We start from the raw sequence: 17,082 nt of genomic DNA on the forward strand, positions 1-17,082 counted from the left end.
TCTGCACTTAGTTTCACAATCCAGCAGGTCAAATTATGGAAACATTTGGCAAATGGTTTCTAAAGCCCCTGGACTGCCAAAAATCAGTTGTAGCACTGAGAACATCAATAAACCAATTCTGGGACCTCAATTACTTCATGCAAGAATAGTTTTCCTCTCTAAACACCAGACAACTTTATGGGGTAGGGGGAAGAGGCAAGGAAGTGGTTACACAGCTGCTATTAGAACTATCAAAAATGCAAGTCAGGAGGTGGCCCTAGCTATATCAGTTGTGCTTACAAAGGACATAACTAAATGGCAAACAGCAGCTTATAAAAAGGTAAGTAATAAGAAAAAGCAATTATGTGAGAGCTTACTGTTAGCTAGGAGTCCTTTACAAAACTTATGGAAAGATGGAAGAGAGAATAATGGTGCATATGTTTCCGATTTTTTCATCAGAACAGCCACTTCCAAAGCCCAAGTCATCAGTAGTTTTCTAAAAAGATGTTAAAGAACAGTCAATTCTATATACTCATCTCACGCATCTCATTCCTTTTACATCCTAAATTGTTATTTCAAATTGCCCATCGGCACCTTAGCCCAAATTCTGAAACGAAGTTACTCATAACTAGAGACTTAGTTAAATTGCTGTTTCATAATTTTTGCAGAAACCACGAAAAACTGTGATCTCTACAAAAAAATAGCATTGACTATTATTTCCCAGGAAACCAACCAAAAAAAATTCCTTAAAAAAATTAAAATGCTGGCTCCCCAGTGGGAACCAGCAGTCCTTGCTGAGGCCCACCTTCACAGCCCACCTGAAAGAGAAGGCACCAGTTGGCGGGGCAGCACAAAGGACAGCAGCCAAGATGACAGTTGCCCCCTTGCACCTCTCTGCCAAATCAGTGCCAAGGAGCTGGGCCACAGAAGGGCAGCCAGCAGTCAAGATAGCGGCTGCCCCCTCATCCCTCCTCTCCCCGGGGCCTCTCTGCTAATCAGCGCTAAGGGATCAGGTCTCTCTGCCAATCAGCACCAAGGGATGGGCTGCTGTGAAATGACCACAAAACTGGGCCATGACCAAGATGCGACAACTGTTTTCTCTCACTGTGAATCTACCCACAGCTGTAGACACTTTCTTGCTTCTAAAATTCAAGCCAGTAATGCTAGTGGAAAGAGAAATCCTGTGAAGTCAATAATCAGAAATCACTAGTAGTTACCTGGTATCTTGAGTGAGATTATCTTTCTTAAGCAATAACCCTAGAAGGTTTAGTATGATAGAGAAATGTTTCTTTGTAGCTGTCGTCACAGTACTAATTACCGCTCCATCAAACAAAGAGGGTGAAGAGGAACTGAGGCTACTAGATATGAAGTGGTCGTGCCTGAAGGAAAACATTAAAATAATTCCTTTTAATACATCTCAAAACTAGAAAAAAAAGTGTGCGTCACATCCAGACATATTCAGAAATTAGTTTATATATAACAAATCACATGACTTTCTAACAGTAAAACTTCATAAAATATTTTCTATGCTGGCAAACATCATCTCCACAGATAAATTTCAATGTGGCATTAATGACTAAATAAACAGGCAGGAGTTAAATATAATTATGCTGTAATTTGTTTCATGCTGCGACTCCAAATCTTGTTGAAGCACTTAAAATACAATTTCTAAATTAAATAGAGAGATATGAAAAAAACCAATGACATACGTTTGCAACACTGACTGGGGAATCTAGCAGCAGCCTTATGTGCATTTTATCCAGCTTAAAAGTGCTACTGTTCTTCCTTGCCACCAAGAACACTGGACTCGACCACAATACATGCAAAATATCTTAAAAATGAGTGATTCCTTGTATAGTCACTCTTGTGCCATCTTAGAATTAAGATGCATATCAGCAATCTGTTCCTCCCTACATTTATTTCAAGCTAGAGTTTTTATATCACACCTTAGAGTCTTATGGTACAAATCTAAAAGTTTAGTATTTCTGGGTACTTTACCTAATACAATAAAATTTCCTTTAACTTCTGCAGTTGCATTTAAGGATACAATGTTCTGCCAGATTTATAAGAAAGATGTACAGAATGAAGTGCTCTACAATGTGGAACTAAAAGAATAAACTAAACATGAGTTTAAAAAGAAAATACCAGTTTCTTTTTTTCCTAATTTTTTGGTCCACATCATTTATAGAATACTTGAACTAGAAATTATAGAAAAAATACTGAGAGCTTATTTTTTTTATAGCTGATTACTAGCTCAAACCAAGAAATCTAGGTCTAGTTAGCAAATGGCCATTCATTTGTTTCAGAAGAACACTGTGCAGGAAATAATACTGTATATTTTTTATATTTGAAATTGAAATAACTGAAAATAAGGATTAAATAGTATAAGAAACCTCACCAAAATAATCATATTAGCATTTTTAAATTCTCACTTAATCATTCATGATTAAATAACTGTCATACCTGGAACAATGCGAATATAAAGTATAAAGAACTGCATACTGAACAGCAGGGAAATGCACTGCTATGTCATCATGTACGATCATCAGATTTTTACTGAGTAATGCAAACACAGTTGGAGAAAGGGCCCACATCTGTAAAACAATTGTCAAGCAAGTGTAGAAGTTTACAGAAAGGAAACAGCTATTAGCCATGTTTACATGCATCTGAATTATGAAGGAAAAGAAGTCATGAGTTCTGTTTAAACAAAAAATACAATACTAAGAACTTGGAGTCAGTACTTTTTTTTTTTTTACTAGGACTCAACCTTTTTTCTACCTACACATTTTCAAGTGTGAATGAATACACATTCCTGCCCTTAGCTAAGGAAACCCATCTGGGTCTTTTCAGGCTTAAAAGGGATGCAAGAGTAGATTGGGAAAATACTGTGGAAACTAAAACTGCAGCTTTGCATATTTTTCTTTCCTGCAGGGGAATTTTCCAAACCCTTTTTTTCAATGCATTTTTCTGCAGTACTTTTTATGCAAATTTATTTAATATGATCTTTCTTGTAATTATTCTGCCCAACACCACTTTTTAGAACAGCATATGGTACCGTGCTTTAAAGAACGTCTATTTACTTGGAAAAAAATAGAGAATATAACATCAAAAATGTGCAGCCTACTGTCAATGTATATTACTACTATGACTGGCTAAAATTGCTCAGTCTTTTTACATGAAAAATAATTCCCTGACAGCATTAGAAGCAATGCATTAGTACCCCAATAAAGGAACTACAACCTGGGAACTATATTTCAGAATTCACTGAACATTTTTAAACAAGAACTACAATAACCTTGGTGAATTTTGGAGCACTGAAATTACTAAAACTGCTTTCCCCATAAAAATTTTATGTAGGAGACCAAGAAAAACAGAGTCACCTCAAATAGAAATGCATACTATGTTGAAATGAAGTTCTATAATGAGTTTTATAGTGAGGCCACAGAAATTTTATAGTGAAATGAAGTTTTATAGTGAGGCCACAGAAAATTGTGCTTACTTTGTCAATAAAAGCCAAAAATACCTATTCTCAAGAAAAATCAAAAGCCTTTTTTTTTTTTATAACCAAATTCAATACTCACCCCAATCAATGAGTTTTTAGCATTTCCAATGGTACTTAGGGCACTGAGGTCAAATATAACTACAAACTTTGCATTAGCGACACTGAATATGTGGTTCTTGAAAGCATCATGCTGGATTTCAGAACAGGCCTCAGGAAGTTGCAGGCTACAGAGGAGACTGTTCAGAGCACAGGTCATTTCTCCCAAAATCAACCTGTAAGCTGTCTCCAAAACTGGAATGTTCTTCAGGCTCAATACTGCTTGATATACAGAATGGGCTGCTGCAACAACCTTGAGAATTGAAAGATTTAAAATATCATTAAGAGATGTCATTTTTGACGGTTTCTTGATGGCCAATTAATGACACAAGAATAAGTCCAGTATAATACTATGCTTATTTAAGCTTTCAGTCTTCGATAGTTAACTCTTTCAGTTCACCTACCCAAAGTAGATTTTTGGATACCATTCAAAATTGACCATGTAAGAATTACATTTTAGACAACTGAACGTCTATTAAAGGTGTTCAAGTGACAGAACAAAGAGCAATGGTCTCAAATTGCAGTAAGGAAAGTTTAGGTTAGATATTAGGGGGAAAAAAACCAACTCTCATGAGGAAGATCATAAAGCACTAGAACAGGTTACCCAGAGAGGTTGTGGACTCTCCATCCTTGGAGAATTTAAGACACTACTAGACAAAACCCTGGCTGGGATGATCTAGTTGGGGCTGGTCCTGCTTTGAGCAGGGGGTTGGACTAGATGACCTCCTGAGGTTTGTTCTAACCCTAATTTTGTATGATTTCTACGATAAACAAAAATATTAACTGAAAAAAACCCTAAAAATGAAATGGAAATACAGTTAAAAACAACTAAATACATTTGGGACAAAGGTATACTTAGCACACAAAAATACCATGTACAAAAAAGCCTCCCACAGCCCTGGATTTTTAGACTTTTTGTCCAACTTTAATTGTTATGTTTATAGTATGTCCCAGTTCAGCTTTCTATAATGCAACATTGTTTCTTATGGAGCAGAATTCTGTAACCTAAGAAGTCAATAATCTAAAAAGGCAGACAAAACTCTTGGTGAAGAAGTGGAATCTTCTATTAGACCAACTAAACACTAGCAAAAAAACTGCTTTCTTTGCAAGCTTTTGGGCCCAAACACCCTTCATCAAGCAGAGGAGAATTCAAAGATTGTAAAAGTTCTCCCCGGCAGAAAAGAAACTTCATCTTGCACGGAAGAGGTAAAGGATGGTAGGGTTCCCTTGGGTTTCAAAGTCCCTTTGTGAAAAAGTTGCTCTGTGACTATTAAAATTAGGCAGAGACAAGGCTCCATCAGGCTTCTTCCCTGAAGGTGTCAGATGTCAGGCAGGGAGTTGAATTTTGCTACTTTCCTGTTTAGCAATGAAAATTAACATTTCCAAACAGGTAATTACGATATCTTCCATGTTTCAGGGGTATAGGTTATAGCCATGTTGGGTGATATCGCTTCTACACCAAGAGTTTTGTCTACCTCTGCTTTTTAGACAAACAACAGCTAAAACCTGTATCCCTGGAATACTCTAAAAATGCATAAAACTACAATACTGTATATTTGTTAAACAGGTATCAGCTGCTTACCTCTTTCTCTTTATGGTAACGAAGTACAAGTAGCTTAGATTCTGGTATAAACAATTTCTCTACAAATGAAGATGGCAGTTTTGTATTTATTTGTTCAACAATCTAGGGACAAGAAAGAAAAAAAATGAAGCATGGGTAATATACATTTTCAATGGCCTGAATTTATGTAATTTTATGTAAAAATCCTTTTTTCAAATATTCAGTACTCCATTAAAGATGCATGTAGCTGTTTGCTCATATCAAAGTTTGGAAATCAGTCTCAGAAACAATTTCACAATGTGTATGGGTTTTGGGTTTTTTAGATAACTTAAATTCACTTTCCACAGATTCACTATTCAGAGGACATGGTATTTTAATACTTCCTTTTCAACCCAATTGTACTCAAGCACATAGATGATATAGGTTGCTGGACATAAATTCCATGGTAGCAGTCTAAAATGGTTATCCCCTTACGCCAGCCCAAGACTGAAGAGTAATTTAGCCAACGGTCTTGTTGTTGACATACATTAATCATGCAGAAGGTAGTACAGGGTGGCACATTATAGAGACTGTTTCAGAGAGGCATGAGCTTTCATAGGAAGATACTCTTCATACACTGATGTTTCAGCACTAGTTAACCACAACAGATGTGGCTGCATAAACTTACTAAATTCCTGGCCCTCTGGCAATCCAAATGCTGTTATCAATTTCAGAGAAGAAGTTAAGTTAACCTAAAGAAATGGCTTTGTTTCTAGGTTAAATGAAAGAGCAGTTACCTTGGCTAAATTAAAAACTACTCAACAGATAATTCAAGTTCTAGAGACAAATTCAAATATTTGTATTTGAAAAGGGAAGGAGGGAGATGAAGCAGTGATTACACAACCTAAATGGACTAAAATGGAACAACAGTCTCAATTTACCATTAAATCAGTTTGAAATTCAGATACCTTAATAAAAGTCTGATATATAACATTTTCTAATTAGAAAAACCCCACAAAAATGAGAATTTGTATGTACCAGTGTCAACAGATTCAAGACTGAGATGATATAATCAGTACCACAAGTCTGGCAATTCTCCAGTTGATCTAATCCATATGTGATGACCATGTCACAATGTATAGTCATGCTGGGGTCCAGGCTACCAAGTAAAACACCAACACACTCATTGGCAGCTGTCAGCACAGCTTCAGAAAAGAACACCTGGTTTGCTGCAGTCACACATCTCATTACTCGATACAGAACCTGGAAGAGAGAGAGAAAGTAAATTCATTTCCAACTAAACACACCAAGCATTGCATGTCATTTAAACAGAGCCAAAAATCCACATCCATTTGAAACTACATCTACCACACTAATCCACAATGGAATGAGTATTTAGTTACTATAAACTGACAATGCACATACAAACATTTATATTTTAATTAAATGAACAAACAACAGTCAAGTTTAAAAGCTGGAAACCTAAGAAACCCGCAAGCACACAGGAACTGCAAGTTAATTATTCTGGGTCCTAGTCAGCCCCAACTGAAATCCACAGCAGAAAAATCTAACTGCGTTCAAAAGGAACAGGAGTTGGCTTCTTTTTTTCATTTGTGCCAGAAGAGCCCCTTTTCAGTCAATGTTCAAGTGAGCCAAAGATTGCCTTAGGCCTTAACCATGAAATTTGAGCACCCAAATTTTGTATGTGCAAGTAGTCTTGTATCTTGAATGTGCTGGCCTTGTTTAGACCAAATCCTTGTTTTACTGACAAATCCCAGCCACTTACAATACTGTTATACCACAAAAGTCAGTGTCATACTTTGTAATATTTAGACTGAGTTTAAACTATTCCTTAAAATACTCTAGTACAAAACAATACACGGTATAAATTCCAGTGCTAATGTTAGATTGTGTTCATAATTATTTCTATAGCAACTTAGCTTGAATAAATGGTCACAACCATAGATGATAAAAACCAGGCACCTAGTCAGAAGAGACAACTCTTTCTCAGTAAGTAATGTGAAACAGATACTTAAATCTTACATCAGTTACATATGCCTCAGTAATTGGTGGTCCTCTAATTGGGCTGAAGCGCTCCCCAATACTTCTCACCACAGTACTGAAAACCCGAAGAAGTGCAGCCAATTTTGGTAGTGATACAGAAGGAGGAGGAATATCTTCATCTACCGACTCCCCAGAAGCCACATGGCCAAGGTCCTAGGCATGGAAGTTTCAAATGTTATTATACAGTAAGCAAAAGCAGCTTTCACATATATAACAAAATAGCTACCTAAAAAATGTGGTTTTACTATCCGTTAAAAGGTATCCTATCCCATTTCACAACAAAAGAAAAAAGAAAAGAAAAAAAATACTACAGACTTCTGCTAACACAGCTGTAATGGTAAGGAGGTGACAACCATTTTATCTCTAACAGACAGCACCTATGAAGCTCTGCTTTTACCAGGAAACGTTTGGGGGTAGAATAAGTTATACCGACATATACTGGTGTACAAATTACAATTCTTATTCATGAAGGTTATAACCATGCAACAGTCACCCTGTTAAATAGGGAACAGTCTTCTTAAAATCACTATGACAATTCAAAATCCTCTCATCCGTCCCAACAGGAAACCACAAAGACAGGATTACAAAGTAGGGAAAATACTAAGGGGAAGAAAACGCAACACCGTGTCCCATTATGCCTCACTGGGATTCATTTACAAAGAATGATTAACAGAGCTACCTGCAAATGTTTCAGACAACTGTTCCTACAGTTCCCATCTTTGTATTATGCTCCTCAAAAACAAGGGGGTAAAAGCCTGTCTGCAGTGAACTCAATGGGCGCTGACAGATGTGCAGCTCCCTGCTGTAACTCATGGAGCTTTGCCGAAAAAGAGCCATGAGTTACAGAGATCCCACTCCCCTTCACCGTTCTCCGTCTCATCAAGGAGGATAGGGACACGACTGAGCTTCACTTTGGAGCCAAACCACGAGCGAGAGGCTGCCCCTCTCTCCCTTAGCCCCACCCCCAGCTCTGGTGTTGTCTTGAGGATGGGGGGAGGAAGGCCGTCTGGGGTTTGCCCAGCCTGTGCTAGAGGGTGGGATGAGTTGACTGGAGGCCCTCCAAGATAGGAGGCTCCAATCCAGTGGCCTCACCCTTTAGCACAGGCTGGGAAAACCCCAGATGAAAGTCCCTTTCCTCCCCTCCCTTCTTGAAGACAACTTCAGTGACATCAAGACTTCATACAAATGTAAGCAGCAAGCGTGCAGTTTCCTTTTATATTCTGCACTTTGAGCTCCCTCCCATATTAATCTCCACATGCTTTCCATGAACTTAAAAAAAGCAGTACTATGAATCATACTGTGCAACTATGACATACTCTATTTTATAAACTGGTAATGCTGCTATACAATAACTGTTTACCTCAGCATATGCTTCCATGTCCTCTAGAAACTGTCCCAACAGCGTGGTGGAAAAAGCAAGATCAGCTACCCAAAATGGCTCCAAGCTCTGTAGCCATCCTGAATACAATTCAAGTCAAATGAAACAGAATGAGGTACAAAACAGTAGTGTGGGCCAAACTTTTTAGTAGGTATGCCACAAATCAGCCCCCGCCTCAAAATGTGCTGCTCTGCTTTCAGCTCCCTACCCTATCTGTGGCTCAGCTGCCTGCCCCTTCCCCTGTCTGGTGCTGCCACACACCCCCACGCTACTTGGGGCACATGTGCAGCAGGCTAGCCACCCTTATAGTAGTACACTGACTTGGGTATTACCAAAGAAAGTAAATGATGTTCATGTTAGAATTTCAAATTAACATTTTTGTTAGTAATTATTGGCATTATAGCAATATTAGATGTCACATGCCAAGCACTTGCTTGAAGAGGCTACAGGGGAGGAATTAAGACAGTTTAAAGTTATTTGCCCAAAGTCCTTATGAAAGTCTGTGGCATAAGCCAGAAGATAAGCCTTTATCTTCTGATTTCCAATCCAGTGCTTTAACCATACATCTTTCTCTCTTTTACACAATATTATTTTTGGTATTAATAAGGAGCTTATCCTTTTAGAAGTTAGTTTCTCAGAGTTGATAACTAATAAAAGTTCTACAACTGCTAGGGAACACAAGTGATACTGAAATAAAAACATCCTTTTATTGGATTTTCTAATTTTTTTAATAAAACAGAAAATGCCATGGATTAATCAAACCAGAAACATTTGTTTTTTTGGTATCAATTCTCTAACCCCAAGTAGAGACGGGCTGAGACTTTTATTAATTCATGACAATTAACTGAAGCTGTTCTCAATGACATACAAAAACCACCTTTGCTAGGGACTAAGGGATGCCTGTTCAGTTCTGTATGCCATGACAGTGAAACAAACACTTAAAAATTAATCGAAACAGTCCGAAGTATGCAGTAAACCACTGTTAAATATTGATCACATATTACATTTTGATCTCACACATTTTTATGGCCAGACTTACCAGACACCTGTTGTGTCAAAGAAGGTTTCTGAGTGTGATCTATATGCCACCCAACCAATATGTCAACCGTGTCCTTGAAAACAACAAAAATAGCAAATCAGTCTTCTTTAATTCTGTGAAGCACTGATACAGCATATTAGAAGGTAAAAAATCAGGCAATAGCTTACCCTAAAATTGGTGCTGAAAATATGTGGGTAACATCTGGACACAAGAAGGATGCATTTAACACATATGCAAAGTAACTCTGGTGTATCCACATTTTCCAGAATAGACTGCAGGCTGGTCATTACAAGCTTAAAAACAATAGCATATTTAAAAGAGCTAGTTATTTCAGTGTATTCCAAAACAGATTTTAAAAAGTCATGGGTTTTGTTAAACACAAAGACATAAGAAAGGCGTGCTGAAAAATGGATGGCTGCTCACGATGATACTGCTGTAAACTTGTAGGTAATGGTTTGAATCGCAACAGTGTCAACAAATGCTATTTATCTTGTCTCTTAATGAAAAATGAGAATCTCTAGATGTGGCCTGTGGTGTGAAATGGTAAGTGGAGAATGATAAATTTAACTTTATTAGGAACTGCAATGCCTAATAAGGCAACCATTAGGGAAGAGTTGGCAGCTGTTAGGTGTTCCAATGAACTACTTAAAAACTTGAAGTGGAAGGAGTAGCAGTCCTAACAAATGCCTACAATTCCCATGGGCTAGAATGTACACTCAAGGCTCTCAAAAATGATTGAGGTTTAAAGCCTTGTCTTGACTTAGAAAAGTTTATACAAATGTCAAATACATTGTAACTCCCCAATGTTGAACCCAGGCTACAAGTATTTATGGTTTCTCCTATAGAGCAGCTTTGCCTTTCCCAAACACTAAGGACATGTCCTCAAAATATGATTGCTGTTAACACTTGGAAAAGGCTAGTTTGAATACTACATACCAAAAGTTTAGTGCAGTGATTCTCAACCTTTTCAGACTCAAGGCACTGCTCAGAAAATGTCAACTCCTAGCTTTAACCTGATTTTTCACTGCAGAAAGATAATAGAGCAATTCTTCCATTGCCAAAAGCTAAGAACAAGCACAAGAGATCAGAGTGATTTTAACACTCCGGATTTCCATTTGAAAGTTCTGGGTTTATCTTGTGAATGATGTTCGCATACCTAGCAGTGCTAAAATGTCACAACACCCTGCAGCATCCCAGGAGAGATCTCAAGGTCGAGAACCGCTGCTCTACTGGTTTACTGTAGGCTGGGGACTAGGGTAAGCCAGAGAAGTTTTCAACTTGGAGCGAGTAATGGGAAAAGGGGAGGGTATTTCCTACTTGCAGTCAAGGAATTTACAAGCAGCTTAGCTGATTAATTTCAATTTTAGGTGGATATCTTGTCCATTATCAAGGCACCCTTGTAACTGGTTTACATTTTAAGTGCTCTGCTGGGAAAGAGACTAGACATTTCAAAATGCAAGCTTACATTTCTACATTTTATGATGCCAAACTTCAAAGTTCACAAGTCACTCAGAAATCACTACTTAATATTATTTTTAAAAAATGAACATTAATCTTTGGTCCTACGCATATCTAAACTGCTTTTTTAAATCAAAGTTATCTTTCTTGCAGTGCTAGGAAAGTAATTCTGATCTCTAGTTCTCTAAAAAAAGAGGCACTTATATCTTACTTTCAAATCAGGTAGAGAGAATCACTCAGCCGCAGCCAAACCCTACCAATATTCCTTTGTGGACTTCAGAGGTGGCCAAAGGGAGTCTGGTATTTAATGGGACAGTCGTAACTTGTAAATATACCAGTGTGACAGCCACACCAGAACAGAATGGAACATTTCATATGCGGAAGTACTCGCTGAGGCCAACAAGTTATCGAAAATAAGCTTCACTAATCATAAGTATTTTTAAATATTCAGAAAGCCTAGTCAGGTCACTCCCCTGAGATGAATCAAGTTTTTCCACAACTCCCTGGTTAGACAGAGGGATTTGAATCAGGGTCTCCCACATCCTAACCAAGTGTCCTACCCTACTGCCAAATAGCTTTGCTTGATTTAGATACATTGCTGCTTTGGACCACATACTCCATTTGGAGGTCTAAACTCCCTACCAAAGGAAGTTCTACAAAAACCGAAAAATTCCCACAAAACCGCAATTCTGATAAAAATGAGCCCTTTTGGAGGAATATGTATCCAGTGAAAAATGTCCAACCAGCTCTAAAAACACATGGCTATTGTGCCAATATATTGTTTGATTACTTACATTAATCTCTTCAGTGAAACGAGCAAATGTTAAGCCAAGTTAAGCACTATACTGAACAACAATACAATCACCATTTTAACTCTTCTCCTTCTTACCTGCATTACAGATGAAAAGGCTTTCTTTTCTCCCACAGTCTCCAGTGCTTTGTAGGTTGCACACAAGTAAAGAAGTTTAACTTCATCTTTCGTGGATGGGGTAAATTTGCTAAAAATCCATTTAAAGATCTTCTCAGCCTCATAGCTCAAAGCAGCACAAAGAAGGCCAAGACAGCAAGCTCCTTCCTGTCTCAGTTCTTGAAGCAATTTGCTACTGTATTTATAACAAGAAGTAAATTTACACTTTCAGAGATGACCAGTTAGATCTTTTTAATAACAAATAAGAAGTAAAACAGAAAAGATCCTGAACACATTCAGTGTAAGTTTTGTGCAAGCAATTTGCTTCCAAAGCAGAAACCCATACATGTATGAAGGCTTTGTATTTCCTCCAGTAAACAGCTACAGCTGCCACTAGGTTTACACAGAAATAATTTGAAATGGGTTTTCACTAAACAGGTCAAATATATATAAGTTTAGTTTGGTTCCCAGACAAACATAATGCCTTTCAGACAGATCAATGACAAGTAAGAAATAATTCAGGGTCTAGTCATCTGAAACAATCCTACTACATGGCTCCACATATTGCAGGTTTAATTGATTTCAGTTCTCATCTAGATGCCTTGCAAAGCAAGCTTGCTCTCATCTGTGGCTCGATCTCCTCAATGGGAGAACTGTTTTGGAAGTTGCCTTCTCTGACAAAAGCATGAGAGTTTACAGCTGGCCATTGTTTTAAATTTAGCTTTTCCTTGAACGCATGTTGCCTGTTGGCCGGGGTGGGGAAGCTTGGGACAATAACTTATTTCAAAATATGTCCAAGACTAGTATATATTTTACTTCCTATTATAGTACACAGGTACCAAGCTTGTTTCCTGTAATCTGTGCGTTAATATATGTAGATACTCAGATTTGTTCACCTATCTCACTCTTTGTTATTCACCCTTCTAAGGACTGATTATTGCTTTTAGGTGATAATCAAGCTCCAGTACTTTGTGTGCAAATTTAAAAACTTAACAGAGTTCAGCTAATTAATTCTGGCAGCTAAAAGCACAGTACAATAGAAGTGACTGATCCAGAAACTACCGTACAGAAGTTAAATGCGCTGAATCTAAAAGGTACAAGGTATTTTAATTCTTTAGAAGCAGAGAATTTACCAGAGTGGATAAATCCACTTACTTCAGTACTTCCATTTACTTCAGTACTCTGCTTCTAACAGCAGTTAAGTATCCCAAAGGATGATTCATCATGGCCAATGATTGAATAAACTAGTCATACAATTTTTTTTCCCCAACAACCAGCACATACTTGTTTCATAAACCCAGAAACCTTGAAGTTTTATAGCACTTGTAAGATATTTGAATACTATCTAATGCAATTATGGACTTTCCAACACTCATAACAAACAGATATTTCTTTCAAGTGCTACTTAAATTCTTCAAATCAATAATCTATAAATTTCAATTAATTCCTCAGATTTTAACAGGTAAAAATATACTTCCTTTCTAGAGTTCTGCTGTCTTTCTTTGTGACAGAGGTAAAATGCGAATCAGGATGTCTACAGAAACTGTGCAAAGAACTACTATATAAAATTGTGGCGCAAAAAGTTGAAAAACTGCAAGGCAGAGATGGATAAAACAGGAAAGTCTGCAATCTTGTTAGAAGCCAACTAAACATCTGTTGTTTTGATTTTGTGGAATATGTTCACGTGGTCTGCTGGAAGATCTCACATTTAAAACATGATGTTAACTGAAAGCTTATTTAAAACACCTGCTGTGAATAGGGTCATGGGTGACTTTTACTAGATGTTAGTCAGCCCAATATACATGGAGAAATTAGGAATGATGGAAGTGAATTGCTATATGAAAACACCTTTGACAGATGGGACAGATTAGAAGTAGTGCTATCAATATGCAAGATATACCAAGTTGGTAAGCCCCCAAAGCAACACTTTGTTGTGATGACCACCACAAAAAAAAAAGTGAGGCTACTTCTAGTTGCCAATGGATATTCATGCTAAACCTTATTTTAACTAATACTTCCTACACTGCACGTGTAAAAAGTATGTCAATGTCTATATGTCTGTTTAGTCAAAGGGACACAGCTGGAATACAAAAGTCTTGTCTTTGCATGAAAATCTGTATTATTGTTAACAAAATACCAAGATAACCATTTTATTCCTTCTGACAGATACCCGAGGCATCTGTCACTTTCATACTTTAGCAATACAGTGGGATTTTTGATAGGCCTCACTGAGATTTGACATTCAACTGCCTGAAGCATTTTTTTTTAATCCAACCTTATTACATAAAATGTTATCATGCCAATGAAATGCTACCAAATAGAAACATTTTTAAAAGTAGATCTGGTTAATTCTTATAAATCAGAGGTAGAAATTTTTTTAATGATTTTAAAGCGAGACAGAACATTTAACACACGCCACCAGGAAATGGTTGTTTGGGAAGTAGTTCACTTTGAAAAACTGAAGTTGACAGTGTCTCAGGGACTACATTTTTCTATCTTATTTCAACTTACCTTTCATTAAGTACATCATGTATGGCAGTCAGGATATTATCCAGTTGTTTAACTAGAACCTGTAAGTTAAAGAATATATATTTAATACTGTCACGATTGCCAGTACAATCCCAACTACACTTGCATTAAAATACTGTTAGCACCTACATTTGCTAACAGGATGCTACTTTGCTTTTGTTGGCCACTATAGAGACACAAACTATATTTAGCAGCTATACAGTATTGTGTTACATGATTGTGCTTCATACTAGGCAAGCATATTAGCAAACTGCTATGAAGCACTGTGCTAAACAGTTCCCACTCATTGTCTTCCATCATTTTCTCCAACATTGTCTTCTACAGCACACATTACTGCACTAAGCATAAGAAAGAATCAGTAAAACAATTAACTGATTAGTTAAAAACCTCTCAGGTAAATAAATAACTACATTTCCTTAGATGGCCCTAACTTTAAAATGGGTTAAGCAATATCTTTTTCTGTAAGAAAAGGCTATTTATAAGCCCACAATTTAAAAGCTGAGAGAGTATGTATGAAAGAGTCTGGTTCACCTGCTGGCCCTTACAGACTGGCTCTGCCCCTTGACCAGCTCCTCAGGTAGTCCTTGTAATAACTCAGCCCTCCCTTAAGTTACACAAAAGTAAACAAATAGAAAACAAAAAACGAAACCCTTCTTCTCCTCCCAGGTCCTGGAGGAGGAACTCTTTGGCTCTGGCTTTCAGCCCAGCAGCCTGGATTCTTCTGGCAGAAGAAAGCTGAGCTCACCATTTGCTTTCTCCTCTCCTGCTTACTCTCATAGGAGCTTTCCATAGCTCCTAGCACGACACTCCATCTGGACCCACATGCGCTGCAGCTGGGCTCTCAAGGAGGCTGCCTACTCCATCATAAAGGGACAGACCACCCCATTACACATCTTCCCCCTGCCACTTCCCCAAGTGTGGAGTCTGCAACCCATTCTTCCATATCTAATCCCCACTCCATCCCACAAGAAGTCCACAATGGCACATGCAGCTTCTGACTGGTGGCAAATGTCAAAAGAGTAGGGTTGTAATGCCAGGTACTCTGCATCAGTCTGGGATTGGCTTCTTACATTACATTTAACCATGTTAAGGGGGCATAATCTATAACCAGAGAAAAGAGATAATAACAGAGGGTCTCAACCCCACTTTATGGCAAGACCCTCCTCTTACTGTGCATTTTTGTTCTTGGGGAAGGAGATTTCTACTCATATATGGGATTGGGTGTTCTCCATTCTCAAAGTCTGGAGACAGAATAGTCTCAAGGCTTCACTTCAAGGCTGCTCTTTATAGAACAAACCTCTAACTAAAACCCAGATTGCACAGCACTGAATTAATGCATAGTATTCATATCATCTCTCAAAAGGCATCTGAACATGCTGAATACCACACCACTTCCCTGGGTGCAGGCTTGCACAGCTTCTCTTAGTGGAGCTGTAACTGCCAAGAACAGTGGAATACAGTACCAGTAATAGCTTGCCAATCCCAAGACTGACTTTAGTTGCCTTTCCATCTTGGGTACAGGGGATCCTACTAAGGCCTTCACTTTGTCAATGAAGGGACTAATTCCTCATTTCCTAATCCGTACCTCAAATCCTTGATTTTCCTATAGATAAGCCCAAATTTTGCAGGATCTGCTGAGAGGCCAAACCTGCTATAGACATTCTTTCCACATACTATTAAAACAGGAATCATCCATATTGACCACAACATGCTTTCAGAGTGACACACCACCAAACATTTTTTGGTACAAACAAAGATACAAAAGTGCTCTAACTGGAATATTGTTAGATATTATCTAGCAAAAATACCTTCCTGGCAGGTTTTTATAAAAGGAATACAGATTAGAGGTGCACTGATACATTGGTCCAATATCAGATTGGCATCCATCTGATAGAAAAATGATTATATTGGAAATCAGCCTGATGTGGCCAATAATTTGGCCAATAAACACCTGTTTGTGTGCACAGCCACAGCACAGCACGCAGGCAGAAAGAAGCACAGCCTGGCAGCGTACAGCTGGTAAGTCTGTTGTGGTAAAAGGGGAAAGGGGAGGGAAGGGGCCTGGGCGGGCCAAATCAATGCCCCGCACACCAGGGGAGGGAGTAGGGCTGGGGTAGGCACTGGGCTGCAGCTTGTCAGAGGGGCATGGAGGGAGGAACGTGTCCCACCGTGGCATGCTGGTCATCCAGGAGGGAGGTGCCAGGAGTGCCTCTGGATCTGTGCAGAGCAGGCCAGGCAGGCTGCAGCTGTGGGCTGGGGACCACGCTGTGCTCAAGATGGACAACAGCCATGCTGGGGGGGCAGGGGGTAGCTATGGTCAAATTTGGGCTGGCTGCAACCCCCCATAGCCCACCTCCAAGCACCGCCACCATCCGCCCTGAGGACAGAACCACAACCTGCCCAGTGCAGATCCAGAGGCACCCCCCCATCCCCCCTGGACAAGCGGTGGGAACCACCCTCTCCATGCCCCCTAAACTAGGCGCAGCTCCGTCCAGCACCTACTCCGCCCTGGCAGGGCAGTATCTACCCCAGCCCCACTCCCTCCCTCACTGCAGTGCCTTGATCTTTGCACTCTCCCCCACCCCTGCCC

General features: G+C 38.8%; 1 protein-coding gene across 2 annotated transcripts in view; it reads right to left on the reverse strand.

Moving 5' to 3' along the window:
* Positions 1 to 17,082, reverse strand: part of SMG1 (SMG1, nonsense mediated mRNA decay associated PI3K related kinase) — a 98,342-nt gene that overhangs the window by 67,680 nt on the left and 13,580 nt on the right. For both annotated transcript variants that reach the window (XM_019512831.1, XM_019512830.1), the window contains exons 4-15: positions 14,475 to 14,533; positions 11,946 to 12,159; positions 9,766 to 9,891; positions 9,599 to 9,671; positions 8,542 to 8,639; positions 7,161 to 7,334; positions 6,156 to 6,380; positions 5,160 to 5,261; positions 3,561 to 3,830; positions 2,443 to 2,573; positions 1,197 to 1,358; positions 357 to 475 (exon numbers count right to left, since the gene is read on the reverse strand). In XM_019512831.1, coding sequence (XP_019368376.1) covers positions 357 to 475; positions 1,197 to 1,358; positions 2,443 to 2,573; positions 3,561 to 3,830; positions 5,160 to 5,261; positions 6,156 to 6,380; positions 7,161 to 7,334; positions 8,542 to 8,639; positions 9,599 to 9,671; positions 9,766 to 9,891; positions 11,946 to 12,159; positions 14,475 to 14,533 — 1,753 coding nt within the window. The remainder of the gene's footprint in view (positions 1 to 356; positions 476 to 1,196; positions 1,359 to 2,442; positions 2,574 to 3,560; positions 3,831 to 5,159; positions 5,262 to 6,155; positions 6,381 to 7,160; positions 7,335 to 8,541; positions 8,640 to 9,598; positions 9,672 to 9,765; positions 9,892 to 11,945; positions 12,160 to 14,474; positions 14,534 to 17,082) is intronic.

Source organism: Gavialis gangeticus, unplaced genomic scaffold (genome assembly GCF_001723915.1).
Source record: "Gavialis gangeticus isolate Ggan-Ray unplaced genomic scaffold, GavGan_comp1, whole genome shotgun sequence".
NCBI lineage: Eukaryota > Metazoa > Chordata > Crocodylia > Gavialidae > Gavialis > Gavialis gangeticus.